The following is a 19391-nucleotide window of genomic DNA, read 5'->3' as shown; positions in this document are numbered from 1 at the left end:
GGCCGCCCCGGGGCGGGATCAAACCGGAGCGCCTCCCGATCGTACAAAATTTATTGAGGCACGGGGTTATAGGGGGAGATACAACAACCCGGGACGGTGCGAGGGGCGGGGGGCTACGGGAGGGAGTGGGGTGCGCGGGGGACACACAGACACGCTGTTGAATATCAACAGTACTAAGAGTGGGGGCGCGGGCAGGATTAGGCGTAGAGATCCTCGCGGTCGGCCGAGTAAACCTCCCCCTCCTGCAGCAGGGCGAAGTTGAGGAAGTGAGAGGGGCGGTGGACCTCGTGGTAAAACTCCTTGGGGTTGGCGAGCTGGAGCTCGTACTTCATGTTGGGGTCGTGGCGAACACCTGGAAGAGAAAGACCGTCACCCACCTGAAAGCCCTTCCTGCCCCCACCATCCACCAGGAGCCTCATGAAAACTCTCTACCCTCACAGGATGTTTAAAGCATGGCTAGATAGGAGAGTTCTAAATCCACAAAATTACCACCTTTTGGACCCCTCCCCCAAGAGATCTACAGTCCTCTTCTCTGTGTGAATGTTCTGCCACTCTCATTTCCTGACCCCTTCTCCAGCTGGCTGTGGTGTTCATCATGCCAGGACCTGCCCTCACTTCCCTACTGGGAACTGCTTCTCTCTTGCATTTTCCATTATCTCTTCTGCCTGACAGGGATTAATTATTCATTGGTGACAGACCAGACACTACAATCCAGACAGACAGGGTATCTATTTCTTCTCTCTATCAGTTTGCTCTCTTGCCACCAAAAAATCATTGAGAACAGCCATCCCAGTGCTGGTACCAAGGAAAGGTCAGACCACAGTGCTGGTATCCCCTGCCAGCTGCTCTGAGGAAGGTCAAGCTTTGGAGTGGGTAAGGAATGTTTCCCTGAGGAGCAGCTGCCTCTTTTCCCATGCCCTTCCCGGGGCAGCTCACCCATGAAGTTGTAGTTCCAGGAGCCCTGTGCTGGGACCATGAAGAAGCCAAGGAAGCGGTCGGACAGCAGCATCTGCACCCTCTCGTAGTGGGAGGGCAGGTACCCCTTGGGGTTGTTCCCTTTGTCCGTGTTCTGCCGACCCCACTCGTAGCCACTCGGGGTCAGTTTGTAGGCTGTCAGTGTGCAGGAGCCGGGTGTGAAACTGAAAGGGAGGAGGGATAGGGCAAGTCAGACTCATCTGGGGGCAGAGGAGGGAAGCCAGGAATGAGCCAATGCTCCCTTTCTGCCAAATTTTGAGACCTCAGCGTGTTCCCAAGCACTGCACCCACAGCCCCCCTCAGAGGGGCACCAGGAAAGCTCCCTGTCCCTCACCTGCAGGTGATGATGATGGTCTTCTCCCCATCCCAGGAGGGGTTGTCAGCCATGACCTTGGCGTGGGTGGTGACATCCTGCGGTGAGAGCTGGGGGGACTCGTTTGGTTGGGTGTGAATCCACCCCAGAGGTTCCATTTCCTGACAAAAAGGCAGCGGTTTAGAGAGAAATCAAAGACATCTAAAACAAGACCACTTCAAGCCTGGCAAACAGCACAGAGAGATCACAGGCTTCCCCCTCACCTGACCCCACTCAGGCTGCATTCAGGCCAAGCCCTTTCAGTCCCACGTCTACAACAGACCAAAGGAAGCTGCCCCACCACCTCAGGTCCCTGTTACTGAACTTCCACCCACCCTGGAAGCTCAACTCACCTTGAGATACTCGTGCTGTGGCAGCTGCCCTGGGAGATGCACAGTCTGGTGTGTTCCCCACTGGGGCACCATCACGATGCACCGGATCTCCTTCACCTGGGGGTTATCTGGAGGGCTCACTCCATACAGGTAACCTGCAATCTAGGAACACAGACATTTGCCTTAGAGGCCCAGTAGATGTGAGAGTGGGAACTCCTTATTTCTCTAGGAGAGCATCTCCTGGCTGGCAGGTTCTCACTAGAGAACATCACAGTCCTGGACCACAAGGAGCCACCAGGACCTGGCTAGAACTTGGCTGCTCAGATGTATTGTCAGTGCCTGTCTCCAGCACAGAAGGCTTCACATGGACAGCAGATTCCCAGCCCTTCACCACCAGTTCCTGACTGCCCAGGACTGGTGTGTGCCCAGCACTGTAAGAGCCTCGCTGTGCACTCACCTGGGCCCGCAGGTCTGAGATGCAGATGAACTTCTTCAACACGTTCTTGGGAAGGATGTAGGTATAACCCGTCTCCTTTATGTCGTCCGATGAGACGTAGATGTGGTTTGTCCGCAGGTGGAGGTTGGCAGCAGAAATGGCTCTGCAAGAGGAGGTGATGATCAGAGGGTGCACAGATCCCTCCTGAGCACTGACCCTCCCTGAGCACTCCGACCCTTTCCAGCACCCCCAGCCCTGCCTGCCTTCCTACCTGACCCGCCACTCAGTCTTGGAGGAGAAGGTCTGTGTTTCGTAGTTGCTGGTGGTGGAGGTGATGATTTCATCCCCGTGTTTGTTCACGGTGCGGGTCTGTGTGGCTGTCAGCTGGGACTGCTCCTTGGTTTGCTTCTCAATTTCTGCAATCTGCTGTCTCTGCTGAGATGGGGCCGAGATCTCCATGCCCAGGATAATGTCTCTGATCTCTGACTGTGTCAGGGATGCGACGTTCACGCTGGAAGAGAAAATCCACCCAAGTCAGGCACTTCAAAATACATTCTGGACCCTTCTCACCAAGGCACATGCTTAGAATACCTACTCAGGGTGCTTTGAAAAATGAAAACACAAGTTTTAAACAGAAAGAAGGGGCCAAATCACATGATGCTTAGATTAAAAAAGGTTTGGTGCAGATCTTTTTGGATACCTTACCAGAAAGCAACTAATAACAACCAATTTCCCTACAAAGCTGATGATTCATTACCACAGGCCCTTCTACTCTTCACAAGGAGTAGTGGTGCCCCAGTTTTTAGAGCAGGAAGGAAAGGCTGACAGGATTATTGCAGCTGCACAGTGGCTTACTTGTTCTTCTTGCCATAGTCAGCAAGGATGAGATCCTTCAGCTGCACCTCCACCTTGATCCACTCCTCATCTGTCAGGGTTGGCCAGATGTGGTGAGGCTCAGTGATGGTTGTCTTATCTGGTTTCAGAATAACTTTGGCTCGATCGTTATTCACGTGTAGTGCCCGGAGAATCAGGATCAGACGGGAGAATGCCTTGGAGATGAAAAAAAAAGATGCACTTAAACAGAAGGAAACCAAATATACAAGGCCCTAGTACAGCTCTCCTCTGTTTTGACACGCAGACATTGCATGGGAAGCATCAGTGGAACTGATCTGAAGGAAAATCCAGGCAGATTCAGAGCCAAGTGCTCCCAAACAACAAATCATGAGGGATAACTGAAGCCTTGGTTCCTGCCTCATTTACCAGCAGCAAAGCAAAATTACAGAAGAGACATCTGTGCTCACCGTGTAGGAAGAGATGGTTTTCAGCCAGTCATCATAGAGATTGAAGAGAACCATCTGGGGTTCAGTAGCCTTCAGGATGAGATCACCAAACTTCTCTACTTTCAGACAGGCCTGGAAGGGCAGCTGCAACTCCGAGCCTTTGATCACAATATTGGGGAAATCCAGCAAGTGCACCTGGAGTGTATCAACAGGAATTAGCTCACAACTGCTGCAGAACATCACAGGAACACAGAAGTGTCCTGTCACCTCCCAAAGATTCTGTACATCCTCACAGAGCAGTATCTGCATTGTTACCTCGAGTGGGTCCAACATGCCCTTCCGTGTCACTATGATCTGCTTCGGCTGCTCCTCCACAGGAAGGGATCGGATCAAGGCAGCCACTTCTTCAGCAGTCTTCCACTTGGCCAGCTACAGAGAGACAGCAGGGTTAGAGAAATACCTCCCTGTTAACAGCACCATCTCCATGTCTCTGGGAATCAGAGATGCAAACCAAATTCTAAAAACACAACTGGAATTTATGGATCAGTGACAAGGCCCAGCATTTCCTCCTTACTGATCACAGAGGGCAGTTCCCATTCCTGGAGCTCAGTTACTCCTGACTGGATCAGAAAAAACCAGCTGGCTACTCCACCTCCCTGGATTTGCCACCCAAGAGCCTCCTCACTGCACTGGATGCACAGCCAAGTGCAACATGATTTGTGTAACGAGGAGCACAGCACTGTTCCTCAAGCCCTTCTTGATGATGTGGTGAGCCTCCAAATCCTTGCAATGCCTGTGTTCTTTCACTATTATATCCCATGCTCAAGTGCCTGAGCACTTGTCACACACTGCACATTGGAGATCCAAACTCATTAAGAGGCTGGAAGATGAAGATCCTCATGGTATTTTCTATTCAAGGGAGCCCCAAGCAGTCAGAGCCCATCCCCAGCCCACACCAAAGCACAGCCAGGCCCTACCTGTCCCAGACGCTTCTGTCCTGCCCACACAGATGTGTGGATGATCTTCAGGAAGAGCTGTCCAGTTCTGGGGTTGAAGATGAAAATGGCTCCATTGATGGGTTTTGTGGTCAAATTCCCTTCAAAAGTCTGAGAAAATAAGCAGAAGTGAGAAATACAGGGAGATAAATGTAGCCCACCCACACCTTACACAACAGCTGACTTGCTGTGTGCTTTGAGCAGGAACTGTACAGGAACTGCTCTGGGCACGCTGCAAAACCTGGGACCACGTGTTGATTCCCAGTTTTCCATCATGCATGGAAACCTCCACCTGCCCCCTCCCCCTGAAAACAGGACATCACAGCCCCCGTCCTTTCCCTGAGATACACTTTCACTCTCACCTTGTGAATGGTGACTCTGTACACGTTGGTGTCATCCACGAACCAGATGATCTGGTTGGAGAAGAGCTCTCCGTAGTTCTGGGAGGAAAGGTACGGCTCCGTGGGCTCCGAGGAGTAGAGCTGCAGCCCCTTGCGGATCCGTTCCCTCAGCACGTACAGGGCAGGGTTTGCTTTCATGATTTTGGCCATGGCCTGCTGGATCAGAGGTTTGCTCCCAGGGAACCAGTTCCCATAAGCACTGAAGAAGAAAACAAACAGAAGGCCAAGTTGCTGCCATTAGATCTGAGATGAAGAGACAGCAGCCACATACAAGTTCTTCCACACAGCAGCCAGGTACCTTTGCACCTGCTGAACACACAACAACTTGCACTGCTGTGTGACTTCTGTAATGACCCTGGAAGCTGTTCACCTATGGCTTCTCCCTACACCTCCTTAGTGGGAAGCCACAGCATACACATGCTGGAGTCCCAGAGAAGCTGCAGCTTCTCTAACAAGCACACTGGAGCAGAGGCTGCTTGCCGGGACTTCCTCCCTAGTTTTCCAGTGAAAAAGCTGTTGCCACTTGTAGGGGCCTTGAAAAAAGGCCTGTCCTTCAGCTCCGAGAACAGTCTGGCAGAAATCTAAGAAAATAAATTATTAATGATCTGAGGGAACTGAACCATTACTATTGAATGAGCAAACACTGGGCAACCTGAAATGCCCTATCCAACTCGCCGCACAGCTCCAGCTCCTGCCTGGAATACAACCCGGTTTGGAGAGGCACTAACAACACTCACGAACCAGCGATGACAAAACTACAAATTAAAACAGAGGAGGTGCAGATCTCACCTGTGCAAGTTGTAGGCCAGATCGATGGCAATGAGCACACCAGTGGGAGAGGGGTAGATACTCATGTTGTCTGTGGTGTAGTCCAGGAACTTGGCTCTCGCGTAGCGCTCGATGTCATGGGAATCGTAGTCTCCCCAGCGCAGCTGGATGTCAATCCAGTACTTCTGAGTGGTGGTGCTGTCCATCACATCCCTAGGGAGAAAGCAAGCCAGAACAAGTTAATCTTGCACAAAACTCTTCTGCAGTCGCTGCATGTCCTTGACACAGAGTAACAGCCACCAAGCATGGACACTGCAGCCAGCTATTGCTCACATTCCATCCTGGAAAGGGACTCTGCTGCTCTCCTCATACAGCAGCAAATGCAGAGGCTGCTAACAGAAACTAAGGGGGTTCAGCTGCAGGTTTAAACAAAGCAGCAGTTAGTCCAATGTTGTGTAGTCATGAGGGTCATCTCCCCTGGTGAGGTGAGGATTCAGTGAGAATTCACTCCAGATTCTGGCCCTGGGACAGCTCAGCTTTGGGGGGTGTCCCACAGAACCTTCAGAGCTCCTGAGCACTGGGCTGGGGGAAAAGGTCACCCAGAGGAGAGAACAGGAGCAAAGACAGTCTTGGTGTTTTGCAGAAGGCAGTGGCAGGAGGTGCTGCAACCACCTACCCAAACGAGCCCTGCACTTTGCCAGGCAGGATTGTGTCCTCCAGTGTCCCCCAAAGAAAACCAACCCTAAATGCCCACAGGATATGGGCTTTGGGGCTCTGGATGACAGGCTCAGCAGCTCTGCTCTCCTGCAAGATCGAGGAGAGGGAAAAGGGAAACACTCACTTGGAATCTGCGAGCAATGACGGACGTGACACATTCCACTTATAGGAAGCAAAGAGAAGGATGTCTGCACACGAGGAATTCATCTTGTATGACTTCCTGGGGTGGATTGTCTCCTTCTGCACTGTCTCAATCTCCAGAGCATCCAGCTCTTGGTCAAACACCTGGGGAAAAAGCAAAGATGAGCTGTGTTCAAGCAACCCAGCTAAAGAATCCATCCTGAACACGAAACTAAAACAGGTATCCAGGAAAATCCCATTTCCTTCCCTCCTCTGTCAAACTGCTGAAGGAGCACTGGCCCTGCTAGACAACAAATGCCTGTGCACAGCACAGAAACAAACCAAGTCTGACACAACTGCTCACCTGACACAAATCCATTACAATGCTCTCGTGGATCTTCTGCCACAAGTGAGCTCGGAAAATCTGAATGAGGGAAATCTTCAGGGTGGGGATCTTGCCGTGCATAAAGATGCCTGTCAAATCCAGCTGCACCTGAAACCCAACATACACCTGCAAAGGAAAAGCAGGTGTGAGAACATGCAACAGCACAACTGGTGAAGTTTAAAAAATGGAGCAGCTACTCTTAAGGAGGTTTAGTTCATCTGTAAGAGATGTTCTGAAGATTAATTAGACAAAACGCTCTCATTTCAGTGGAAGCTCCTACAGGTACAAAATGCAGGTACTTACGTTGGCTCTGTTAATGGTAGGAGACCACCAGAGGGTGAATCTTCTGTTTGGAATTTGGTTCAAACCCGATCTCTGGGCATTTGTCAGCTTCTTCCACTTCATGGACTCCTCAAAGCCACTGGCCTTCTCCCTAGAAAGGAAGGCTGTTAGTTGCACTAGCTGTCCTTCATCTCTGATGACTGCCATGTGCCACATATAATAAAGACAGGGAACACAGCAGGACCACAGGAGATTGCTTCATGCAAAGAAATTCCCATGGATTTGCATGAAGTTCATCTCTAGCCCCATCCCAGGTGCCCTCACAACTGAACTACACAATGTGCCGAAGTGATGACTGAAAAATAGCAAAAGCTCCAACAGAATCATCAGAGCCTGAGCCCAGGGCTCCTCCTGCTGCACCACTACACTCCAGACCGCAAGACAAGGCCACATCAAAGTTTCTCTTACCAGAAAAGACCCTCCCACGTGGGGAAGTAAGTGCCCTTGAAGAGAGTGTGCTCCAGGATTCCTTCCACCCCACCAAGAGCCTGGATCATGTCCGTGCGGTAGTTGTTCAGATTCCAGAGTTTGCCATCGTGGCGCTGGTGCGTCCACCAGAACGGGTTCTGCTTCAGCACCTGGAGAAGACAGTGCACCAGTGAGCAGCCTGGTGTTCAGATCATTTCACTGGCTGCACTAAGGGTGGGAACCAAGATGATGGTGATGATGATGTCAGTGAACATGTAAAAAACCCTCATGCTCTCAGTCCCAGAGGACATAGCTCATCTAAAACGAGTTCTGTCAGTACAACTATGCAATTCAGACTGGGTAGAACCTAAGGTGATGATTTCATCCTTCAGGAACTGGCCTTCTATCATTAGACACTTTAAATAATATATTTTTCCAGTGTTTTTAAAACTTAGTATTTTGTTTTGAGACCATTTTTTCTCTCTCCAGAACTGATTTCTTACTACACAGTTGTGCTAAGTGTGATGTTCCCCAAACACTGCAATCAGTCCAAATGCCTCAAGAGTGGAGAGCTACAAATTCTGGAGCATTTGGTTCTCAACAGCTTCTACCAGTCCCAACATGTCTTTAAGTTCTTCCTGCAGCAGACAGACAAGTGCACCTGCAATGGTGCAAGGTGAAAGGACTTTGGAACAGGTATCTCTCAACATCACACTCAGGTGAAGAGAAATTTCCAGTTACTGGGATCAAACCTGATACTGTTTGAAGTCAGTCCTGACTCTCCATCCTTTATCATAAGCCAGGGTGTGCCGGTCCTTCTGGAACAGGGTGTTGATACGAGGAATTCCTCTGTCCCACGAGTCCTCCAGATCCTCCAGTGTCAGACGCCTGAAAAGTCCCCACACTTTGTTACCTTTCAATTTTACAGCAGTGCATTAATGATTAACAACAATATGACTTGATGATACCACAGAAATAGCTGCCTGTCCTCCCACACAGACACACAGGGCCACACACCTGTTCTGGGCTATGGCCTCCTGGCGCTTAAGGGCATACTCTGCCCACACCCTCTGAGAGTCGATGAATTCACTTTCCCAGGGCTGGATGTAACGATACAAATTTGGGATGAGCTGGTCCTCCTCGTGACTCATTCCCGAGCGGAAGTGAGTGATGCCAACATCTGTCTGCTTGGACCACCTGGAGCAAAGAGGCACAAGAGTGAGGTAAGGGGGAGAGGGCTTCATAGATCACTGCCATGAGCTACTGTAAAAGCAACATATCTCTGTAACATGGTGTGGTTTTGCACTCAGATATGTTTATGGGAAAGAGCATTTAAGAGAACACTCAACCCATACAGGCATTACAGCAGCACAGCTCACCTCAGGTCAGACTGTGGGATCAGAACGTGGCCCATGGAGAGCATGCCCAGCCCCCCCAGCTCTTTAGGGGTGTAAAACACCACTGGAGGAAAACGGCTGGGCATTTTGGAATTCAGGCCGATTTTGATTCGAGTCTGGATTTTATTCTCACACTTCACCAGCAAATCAAGCAACTCCTGAGTATTTACAACAGCTTCCCGGAAATATGTCATCAAGCCAATCAGAGCTGTGTTCCATTTATTGACAATCTAGAAGGGAAACGAAAGGATAAGTGTTCAGCTTGTCCCCCCAGCATCTGCAGGAAGCTCTCATCACACATCTTTCTCCCATCTTACCTTAGTGAAGGTTGTGGAGCCAGATGCCATGAGGATCTGCCTCACTCTGTTGTGAAACCTCTGCATAGACTCATCGTCCACACGCAGGAAGCACTGAGCTGTGCGCTCCTTGGTGACCTAAAGAGCACAGGCCGTCAGTTCCTGAGACCGTAAGGGAATCCTGAGCCCTCCCACCCCACCAAACCCTCATCCCACCTCATTCTGCAGGTTCCAGACCCCGTCCTTGTGGGTGAACTCCTCGTAGCTGGTGCGGCACTTGGGCAGGATGCGGCACTCAAAGCCACACATGTTGAACAGCAGGTTGGGGTTGTCCTTGCTGTACACGGACACGAAGCTGTTCTCCCACTGCACCGTGGTCACCGACCGAGGCAAACGGTTCTTGATGTCCCAGAACACAGCACGGCCCCTGGAAAACAGGACGTGCACACCTCACAGCTTGCCTAACACTACAGTCTCTCACACCCACCACTCACTGTCAGAATTCCAGCACAGAGCCCTCACTTCTTTCATCCTGAGCACCCATCAGCCTCCAACAGTTATTTATCACAACTAGTTTTCCCACCCTCCCACCACTTTTTTTTTTCCTGGCTGCAACACTTACAGGTTCACATCATGTTTCATGAGGCGCATCCGAGCGTCCCGGGGCCAGCACTTCTTGTTGTTGTAGCCTACGATGTTCTCGTTGTTGGGATCCGGATGCTCCGTCAGGTACCGCTGAATCAGGTCTCTTGCCTCATCAGCTGTAAACCTGGGAACACACAGAAAAGGATCTGGAATTACACTAACTTCTCAGAACACCAGTCTGGCCAGACAGATAAGGACTTGCTAATGGGCAGCTGTTTATCACAACATTTTTGAGGTAACTACCACATTTCTGTATCCTCTCACTGAAGGAAGCTTCCATTTCCTTAGCACACAGCAACCCAAGACTGTCAGGGTTAACTTTCCATGAACAGACTTAAATTTTATGTCCACTTGTTGAGAATCCAGAAAAGGCTTATTTCACCAGTCTCTAATTTACCAAATCTCTAACAATTAAACTCGTGATATTGTTGTGTTTCTACTGGTCCAGTGAAGCTGTAGAGAAGTGAACTCAAAAAGCAAGAGGAGCCATGTGGACATACAGTTGTTCTGGGAAGTGTCAATTGAAACATTCCTGATCTTCCTTAAAAAAGGGAACAAAAGCCTGGAGTAGGAGCACACTAGTTCCCCTTTTACAGCATCTGCTGGCAGATGCCAGCACCTGAGGAAAGCAGGGCCCCAGAGATCTCACCTGAAGAAGATGTGAATCCGGTCAATGTATCTGCAGAAGAGGCGGATGGGATGGGCCACCTCTGTGGCAATGTCCTGGAAGCTGAGGAAGTCATTTGGCATCTGGGGAGGCCCAGCCATTTCACTGGCCCGGTGCAGACCCAGCACCAGCAGGTCCATCACAAGCCCATAATACTGGACAATGAAGGAAGCAAACTGCAGCCCACGAATGATCCCGTAGGAGTTTGTGTGATTCATGTCCTGAGGAAATGAAGGGGAATTGTCAGGACCTGTCACAACACATCAGAGACCTTTCACCCGAGCAGATGCTCTTTAGCAGGATGCAGAAGGGTTTTCTTAATCCCTCATCACTTCTTTCTCTGGTAGGTCTTGTGTTCCCTCTTCCCCCATGGGTCCAAAACCTCCTCCACCCATGGGTCCCCCTTTTACCACAGACCCCTTTCCTGACAGCAACCATCACCTTGTAGTTGATGACCACGTTGTTCTTGGCTGTCATGTAGTCAGCAATGTTGTGATCAACAATAAGACGCAACAGCCTGTTGAGCAGTGTCAGGTCAATCTTCTCATACATCTTCTCAAATCGAGATTCCAGCATCACATTGCATTCACCTTCACTCGTTTCCCAAACATCCTGCAGATTATTAATGCCTGAGGAGACAAACAAGCTTGCTGTGTTATCTGTCACATCACAGCACAGAAGCATCCTCTGGGCACAGGAAGTCAACCTAGGCCCTGTAATGCCCGATTTTTCAGACTCTGGACTTCTCAGTCCATCCAGAAATGGGAAAAAAAAAATATAATCAACCATGAATGCTATGGAGGTTCTCCTCCCCCAGTATATATAACCTACAAAATACAGTCTGTGATTGTAACGATTATTGACTGCAAGTTGCAAATATAAAACCTCAGCTCCCAAGGGGACTTGTAAGACACAAGTTCTCCAATAGGAAAAATAATTTTTCCATGGAATCCAAGACCTCACTAACCTTGGCACCACTTGTACACCAAGAGTGGGGGAGGTTCAGTGTCAGCAGGTTTGATCCACGGAGGGAAGAGTCTTCGCTTATCAGCCTCATACCACAAGTACTGATCCAGATAAGCATCTGTGATCTTCTCCAAGGGCTCAACATCATAAACAGGGACTAAATGGCTGTAGAGATCCATGAACTCGATTCCCACCTAAAAATCAAAAAGAAGAGAAAAAAATGAGGCTCATAGTTGACAGAGAACACAAAGTCTTAGCAACGTTCAGCTCCTGAACGCAGCATAACCTTTAGCATGGTTGGGCTTTCACCAGACACTCACCTCCTTGAAGGCTCTCTGAGTCAAAAGGTGTCGCTTGATTCTGGACAGAGCTTCGTGGGGATTATCATAAGCCTGTTCAATCAGTCCCAGTTCCTCTCTCTGTGACTGGTTCAGGCGTGATTTCACACTGAAAGCAAGAAAGAACAGCTCAGCACCTATGCATGAACAGACTAATGGCCACTGCATTGAACTGATGTTCAACCAAGCAGATCCAGCCAAGATCTGTAACTCTTCACAATCCACATCCCCAAGTTGAGAAGCATGGCATTGGTTTTGCCCAAGTGAGAGTCCCCCAGTCACACTGGTAGTACCACAACCTACAGCCTTTACTAGTCCATCAAGGTAAATTTTACACCATACTCAATCCCAGGGTAACAGACAACAGAGCAGCTTCAGGACCCTTTCCCAGTGCCCCTGCAGATCACAATCACTTCCCACTGCTTACCTGTAAGCCTCCTTCAGCCTCTCCAGGGCTAATATCAGCAACTTGGTGTCATGCTTGTAGGACAGTGGGGGGAAGGGAATGGGGGAGAACCTCCTGCTCTCCAGCCAGTGCACTGTGGTTGTGTACACAGCAACAGCCTCTTCTGCAGTGATGTACGGCCCGTCCTGCAGAACCACACCACCAGTGTTAGCCAGCGAAAGCTTCCCCACGGAAATAGCACCAACCTGGGCAACCTCAGGGAGGACAGAAGTACCTTCAGGTAATTATGCTGCCGTTCCTGCTCAGCTTTTAGGTAGAGTCTGGTCAGCCGGCCCAGGTTCTTCTTGCAGACAGTTTTGTCCACGGTGGCACCGCGGCGGATCCGCTCCCTGTTGTAGTGAGCTGTGTTTGTCCACCAGTCAGCCTTTGCCTTCACGTACCTCAGGATCATGTTCTCAATCGGAGTTGGCAGGCCTGGCACCTGGGCAGGGACAGTAAGTTGAAGGGAGCAGGAGTGGGAACCTCCCCAGGAGCAGTTCCATCAGGGATATGTTAAACTGAATCGAAAGGCAGAAACAAGAGACTCACCTTCCAGGGAATATTGGCCTTCCAGCACCGCCAAGCCTCGCTCAGGTGCTGCAGGATGGTTCTGGCTTTGTTCTGTTTGATTCCTTCTGGCATCATGTCCAGGATGTCGTGCATCACGGCTGCCCTCAGCTCCAGGTCAAAGTGAGACTCCACACGCTGCTTCGTGACAGTCTTTGCGACGCCCTTTGAATGACGGCCTGGAAAAACCAAAGTCCTTCAGGAATTCTGACACCACTGGGCAGGGATCCTCCTTCTTCCTAATATAAGACTGAATGGAAGTGCAGCATGTCTGAAGAAATTACACTGCCACAACATCACTGATGAGTTTGCAGTAGATGATTAGGAAGCTATAGATCCCACAGTGCTATGGAGCATTCCCTGCACTGATCTTTTAAGAGCTCTAAACCTGCCAATAGCTCTTGGGATTGACATGGAGCATGGATAAAGACACTGGGAACAGAAAACCAGCTGGCAAGCAAACAGTATTAATCTATACCACACACTCCTCCCACATCCAGGTTTTACAGGGTGCTGACCTTCAAACTGCCTGGCCAGCAGATTCCCCAGCCAGCGTTCCAGCAGTGGGGTGATGCCCCTCATGAAAAACAGCCACACTCTCCAGCCTGGAGCCCAGAAGCCACAGCCAGGACCTTTGCCCACAGGCCCCTGGAAGAACAGAGACATGGTAAGAGTAGGTCATTACTGACACCCCAGAATCCCTCTCTTGCTGATCAGTTTACGTGGGGTCCCCTCATTATATGGCAAGGTGGAACTTACTGTGTTAAACCTGTAGTAGATGAGATGTTTGAGGTCCTTGCACATACGAATCTGCCTCATCAGTTTGTACTTGTACCGGTACATCCCTGTGAGCTGACCCACGTGGGCAAAGATGTACTGCAGACCATCTGCCAACTGAAACACAGAGCACAGTCAGGGATAACAATAAACACCTCACCTGCTGCTCCAGCAGCCAGGAGCAGAGTGTATTAGGCCATACAAAACTCCTAATACAACGATCATTTCTTATAAACTAGCATAAAAGCAGAATTTCACACAATGCTGCATGTTTTTTTCCCCTCTTCTCCATAACACTGCAACGTTCAGTCACCTTGTGCATCCCATACATGCCATTTGCTATTATTCCAATCCTCCTCTCAACTTCCCCTCCTCACCTTAAAAGTAAAAAAAGGAGCCTACCTGAAATGCGTCCACATTTCCCAGTCTGTACTGGACGTGGCTGTCCACCACCAGCTTAGTCAGCCGCAGGACCTCTCGGCACAGATGGAAGGCATTACCAAAACGGGATTTTTTTCTTTCCTGCACAAGACAAAATATCCAGAATTTATGTAACGATGTCATAGAAGAGTGAAACAACTCCAATTTGATCAGCCTGTACAACAACTGAACAAGCTGAAGCACTGTGGCCTTTCTTACCACACAGTTACTCAGGTAAACTCTACTCTTGACTAAAACAGCACGTGGACCGATACCTTAGTGGTGAGGGTCTTCACAGGCTTCAGGTTAAAATTGTAATCCAAGTGAAGGTAGTTCAGGTTCTTTCTGTGGATCAGCAAGTTCAGCATGTTGTAGCCCTGGCGACACACCTGCAGGCCCACTTCCACCCAGTCCAGCTTCGTCGACTGGAAAAACTTGGTAGCCTTGAAGGAGCGGAACAGGTACCTGGAGAGAGCAGAGACTACACTCAGCTGAATCCCCTACACAGACCAGCAGTCCCCCATCAAACAGACCCCACTCACCTCTTCTTCTGGGCCTTGGGAGGTCTGTGCTTGAGAGCATTCAGAACGTAGTATTTCAGGAGCTTCTGGTAGGAGACTCGCACTTTGACCGGCTGGCCTGCCGGGCAGTGCTCACGGTACCTGTGGATAAACCACACTCCAATGTTTCAGGTAACTCACATTCCTTAGAGAACAAGTCTCCAGCAACTCTCCTAAAATCTCTAGAAACCAGTCACAGCAGGATGTATTTATTTCATTTCCAGTAACCAAGAACCGCTTTGTCAAAAAGTCACGATCACTAGAACAGCCCCTTCCCCAGGGAAGAACTCACCAGTTCTTGACCAGTGGGATATCAAGAGCTCTGCGGGTCCTCCCAGACCTCAAGTTGAAGGGCCGTGGTGCCCACAGCAGGGCAATGCCATTGGCTGTGTTATCTGTGTAGAGTGGGGTATCCTTCAGGAAAGGTTCCACAAACTCTGGCAGTTCAAACTCCTCATCGTCGTCAGGCAGCGGTTCCTGGCTCTGAAATTCAGAAGCACCAAACGTGTTTCCTGGTTGCTTCAGCTCAGTTTTCTCAGTTAACCAAGCAGAAAACAATTCTCTGCTCTCATGGAAGTGCAAGTGCTGAGTATCAGAGAAGCAAAAAGCACTCAAGGCAAACTCTGGCTACTAGACCCTGAGGTAGGTGCTACAGAAATAACTCCAGGGAGATGTTGGCTCCATGAAGGTTACACAAGGGTAACCAAAAATATAAATGACCTGTCAGAAGACTCTAAAATAATACTGTTAATTAGGCATTGTGCTGCTACCAGAACCAAGGTTACAAACAAGATACTAAAGCCCCATCACCTCCTCACCGTAGGTTTTACTACAGGCTCTCCTCTTTACTACAGGGCAGTGACTCACCTTGACAGAATGTCTATGTGAAATGGGGTTGATCAGCGGATCGAAGTAAAAAGCTGGGAGATCAGGATCTTCTGTTTTAATGAAAACGACGTTTGGAGTGTGATACCTACAACACAAAACACACATTAGAGCATCCTGACAGCCTCCCCCTCCTCTCTCCAGGCTCTGGAGGCTGCTGCACTTACCAGGTGAGGTGGACATGGTGTGGCAGGTTATTGTACAGGTACGGGAAAGCAATTTTGTACTCTGTCCTGATCGGCTGCCTGATGATAATTTTGTTGATGTCATTGAATTCATTCCAGTCTTCATCCCTTAAATGAGAGAAAAATATACTGTTATACAGGCACTGAGGTGGACAGAGAGGCAGTCTGTGACTGATAACCTAGATAACCACTGATCTCTCTCCTAAACCAAACACTTACTGAAGGTTGATGTCTCTAACGAGGGGCTCAAACTTGGGACCCCCAGGAATAGCCATGTTCAGTGCCTTGGAGGTGAAGAACGCTTTCAGGTCAAACAAGTAGAAGTAGTTGTCATCCACAAGGTCAGTAAGCAGCTGGTTGGCCAAGCGGTACAGGGTGGACATCATGGGCAGGGTGAACTGCCAGCGCTGGTAGGTCGAACCATTGACATACCTGTGAGGGACAAAGCACGGACATCCTGTGTGCAGAGCACAACTGGGCCTCTACCAAAGCACCAGGAATAACCCTCACTTGTGCAAAATATCAAAGACAGGTAAGCACATGGGCCCCTCTAGCCTGAACGAAAGGCTGCAGGACTGTTAGAGAGCACTACGGACTCCTTCTGCCCAGAAAATGCCAACTGCTCCAGTTCCTCTCCTCCTCCATGTCCAAACTGGTACAGAACATCCATGCACCTTCAACAAATGTCAATTTCAAATTCCAACTAGACAATCCAGGTTGTCATTTTTATGGCATGGTAAGGAACATCAGTTCTAGTAGTTAAGTGGGCAGCAGCCCTCCTGGGCAGAGGGGCCTCTTTTGCCCTCACTGGATGATGAATCATAGAGTGGTTTGGATTGGAAGGGACCTTAAAGCTCATCTTGTTCCAACCTCCTGCCATGGGCAGGGACTCCTTCCACTAGACCAAGTTGCTCCAAGCCCCATCCAACTTGGCCCTGAACGCTTCCAGGGATGGGGCAGCCACTGCTTCTCTGAGCAACCTGAAGACGTGAGGTAACAGCTTTACAACAATCAGGTTCTCCCCACCAACACCCCACGCAGCTCAGCACAACACAACCAAAGGTTACACGCTGCTGTGCACGGGTAATCCACGGGGTGTGTTTGGTTCTGCCCCCTCCCACTGAACTGTGCTACCAGAGCCACGTACTTCCTGTTGTCCTTCAGCGGCTGGTGGTCGTAGAACCAGTCCAGCACAGGGGCATCCTCCTCGGGATCCAGCTCGAGCTGGATCGCTTCCAGGGGCTCCACATCCAGGATGTTATCAGCGTAATCCAGAGGGGGCTCCTCATCATCGAACGGGGGGAATCTCATCCTCTTGAAGTGACGCCTGTCCCTCTTCTCCCGCCTCATCATGATCCACATCGACCTGCAGGAACACGGAGAGGGTTAAACGGGGCTTTTAGGGTGGATGCACAAGAGTCTGTCCCTCCTGGATGAGGGGAGAAGGCACCTACCCCCACTGAGCAATGTAGACGGGCTCGATGACCCAGGGGATCTCGTTCACAAAGGAGATGGCCCCGGTGATGTGGTACAGGACGGGAACGTCTCGGATTTGCTCCCAGGGCATCGGCATGTTCTCCAGGAGCTTCAGCACAGCGTGGGGCATGTACTTCAGGGCTCTACAGGCAGAAATCAAGGGAAAACAGGGTTGGAATCGATCTTGAGAACAGCCATCCCGCCACAAACCTTCACACCTTTCCCTCCTGCACGCTGCTCATCCGACCTGTTCACAGAGGCTCCCAGTGACAAATCCATGACCCTCCTGCTCTATCCTTAAATCCATGAGCTTCCTGCTCTATTTTTGTGCACTGCACTATCAAAGATTTTTCTACTGATTCAGTTTCCAAGAATGTTACAAACAAAAAGTATGTTAGCTACTTCAAACTCTCTCTCAATGTCTTGAAAGACAATGTATTACCCAGAGTAAAGCTTTTTCTCATAAATGCAAAGCAACAACTCTCTTTGCTGATCCTCTTCTGCACTGATACCTCAGGGCAACAGAAGAGCTACAACTAACATGGAAGAACCCTCTGGGGAAGGGTCTCTCCCTTTAAACCATCAACAAGGAGCTCTGACGAGGCGTCAGAGAAGCATCAGAGGAGGATGCCCTCGGTTCCCCGGGGCGGGGGGGGGTCCCTTACCCCAGGTAGACGCGCTTGTCGTGCCGGAACTTCCTATTGGTCATGTCGCCGTGGTCGCGGATGATCTTCCGGACGTGCTCGGGGGGCATGTCCTCCTTCTGCGCGTCCACGAACCCGAATTTCCTCTTCTCCGCATAGCGCTTGGCCTGCAGCTGCTGCCACTTGCGGGCTGCGGGGACACAGAGCGGCTCAGGGCCTGTTCCTCCCCAGAGGGGAGGCTCTGGGGCGCCGGACCCGTACCCACCTTTCTCCTGCAGCTTCTCCTCGGACATGTAGTCGGGCAGTGGCGCCAGCGGGCTGGGCACCGGGGCGCAGCCGCCGCGGTACGGGAACACGGCGGCCATGGCGACGCACCTGCGGGGACGGCGGAGAGGGGCTCAGCGCGAGCTGCGGGAACGCCGCGGGGCCGCCCCCCGGCCGCTCCCCCACCCGCTCCGGGCCCGCCCCGGCCCCGCCGCCCCCGCCCTCCCCTCACCGGCGGCCGCGGCCCCCGCGCTCCCCTCACCGCAATGGCGGCCCCGCCGCCGCGCCTCGCAGACCCGGATGGGGGCGGGCCGCGCGCTGCCCAATCAGCTCTCGGGCAGCTTGAGAGACAGCGGGAGAGACCTATCAGAGAGCAGAAAAGGTGCGCGGGCGGGACTGAGGGCGGAAGAGGCGAGGAGTCGGGGTCCCGCCCTCCGCTGCTTCCGATTGGCGGAGGGAGGCGGCGGTGACAGCGCGACACCGCCTCTGATTGGACAGCGCCCGGCTCGTCACACCCCGCCCCGGCGGTAGGGGGCGCTGTGCGCGGCCCGGGGAAGGGGGGGGCGTGTGGGGCCGAACCCCCCCCGTGAGAGGGGGATGGGGGGGGGGACCCTCTGGGGACATCCCGGGGACATCCCTCCTGGGACAGTCCCCCTGTCCTGGGGGGGATATCGGCCCGTGGGATGGGGCTGAAGGGGCGGTGAGTGGGTGGCAGGCTGGGGTGTTGCTCCCTGACAACTGATTCCCGGATGGAGATGCTCCCTGATGATCCCCTGAATGGGAGGAATAGAGGGGTAGGCCCTTCCCAAAACCCTTCAAGCCACCCATCAGGGTGGACAAGCACAGGGTATCCCCACGTCCCCAAGCTGCTGCTTGTTCCACCTCAGCCCTGTGGGGAAATCCTGGTGGCTCAGAGGCTCCCAAAACAGGCTCCCCAGTCCCCACGTGCCCGGGGTTCACAACATCCGCATGACAGCAGGAATGCGGCAGCACAATCCAGGCCTTGAGAAACTTCCCTGGTGTGGGCAGAGAGCGGAGGGGCAGGGGCAGCGTTCTGAGCGGAGCAGCTCCTGCAAAACTGGGCATAAACAGGTCAAACCAAACACCCGGATGAGAATTCCGCTCGAGCTGGGAGCTGGGAGCGGCACATGGGCACCTAAACACTGCTTAAGGTGACAAACCCGAACGTGGAGTAGGTGTCTGCAGCACCTGGAAGCTTTCCCTGTGCTCTCCACGAATAGAAACATAAGCGGCTTTGGCCGTGCATTGTCTCCCACTGCCCATGGATCACTCGTCTTTTCCCTGCCCAGCAGGAATGTTTCTCCCTCCTCAAAAATCCTCTCCTGAG

General features: G+C 51.3%; 1 protein-coding gene across 2 annotated transcripts; it reads right to left on the bottom strand.

Moving 5' to 3' along the window:
- Positions 1-33: 33 nt before the first annotated feature.
- Positions 34-18321, bottom strand: PRPF8 (pre-mRNA processing factor 8). 2 transcript variants are annotated; one of them, XM_050321811.1, is made up of 43 exons: positions 18306-18321; positions 18045-18154; positions 17801-17969; positions 17114-17278; positions 16807-17025; positions 15879-16091; positions 15642-15767; positions 15457-15562; positions 14882-15072; positions 14572-14691; positions 14305-14494; positions 14012-14131; positions 13592-13726; positions 13351-13480; positions 12815-13011; positions 12501-12707; positions 12248-12411; positions 11803-11929; positions 11484-11676; positions 10958-11145; positions 10499-10737; positions 9827-9973; positions 9421-9631; positions 9226-9342; positions 8891-9138; positions 8529-8708; positions 8264-8399; positions 7512-7681; positions 7065-7194; positions 6741-6887; positions 6381-6541; positions 5561-5752; positions 4733-4970; positions 4353-4481; positions 3691-3804; positions 3397-3570; positions 2951-3144; positions 2367-2606; positions 2117-2258; positions 1681-1821; positions 1310-1449; positions 937-1139; positions 34-352 (listed from the first exon to the last, which is right to left on the bottom strand). In XM_050321811.1, exons 2-43 carry the CDS (start codon positions 18142-18144, stop codon positions 198-200), a joined length of 7008 nt encoding a protein of 2335 aa, XP_050177768.1. In that variant the 5' UTR covers positions 18145-18154; positions 18306-18321; the 3' UTR covers positions 34-197. The 2 variants fall into 2 exon arrangements, with proteins under 2 accessions (XP_050177768.1, XP_050177769.1); XM_050321812.1 differs by lacking the exon at positions 18306-18321 and adding an exon at positions 18276-18290.
- Positions 18322-19391: the final 1070 nt, after the last annotated feature.

This window comes from Myiozetetes cayanensis, unplaced genomic scaffold (assembly GCF_022539395.1).
Source record: "Myiozetetes cayanensis isolate MyiCay16 unplaced genomic scaffold, myiCay2020 scf27, whole genome shotgun sequence".
NCBI classification, from domain to species: Eukaryota; Metazoa; Chordata; class Aves; order Passeriformes; family Tyrannidae; genus Myiozetetes; species Myiozetetes cayanensis.
This window is presented reverse-complemented; position numbering and strand designations above follow the sequence as displayed.

Bases quoted from the DNA above. Each gene is read 5' to 3' on its own strand.
- PRPF8 (XM_050321811.1), bottom strand. From the start codon at position 18,144: ATGGCCGCCGTGTTCCCGTACCGCGGCGGCTGCGCCCCGGTGCCCAGC. The intron at 11,930-12,247 runs GTAAGCAGTGGG...TCTTGCTTTCAG, and splicing joins AGGCTGAAGGAGGCTTACAG to TGTGAAATCACGCCTGAACC. The intron at 6,542-6,740 runs GTGAGCAGTTGT...CTTTTTCCCCAG, and splicing joins TTGTAATGGATTTGTGTCAG to GTGTTTGACCAAGAGCTGGA.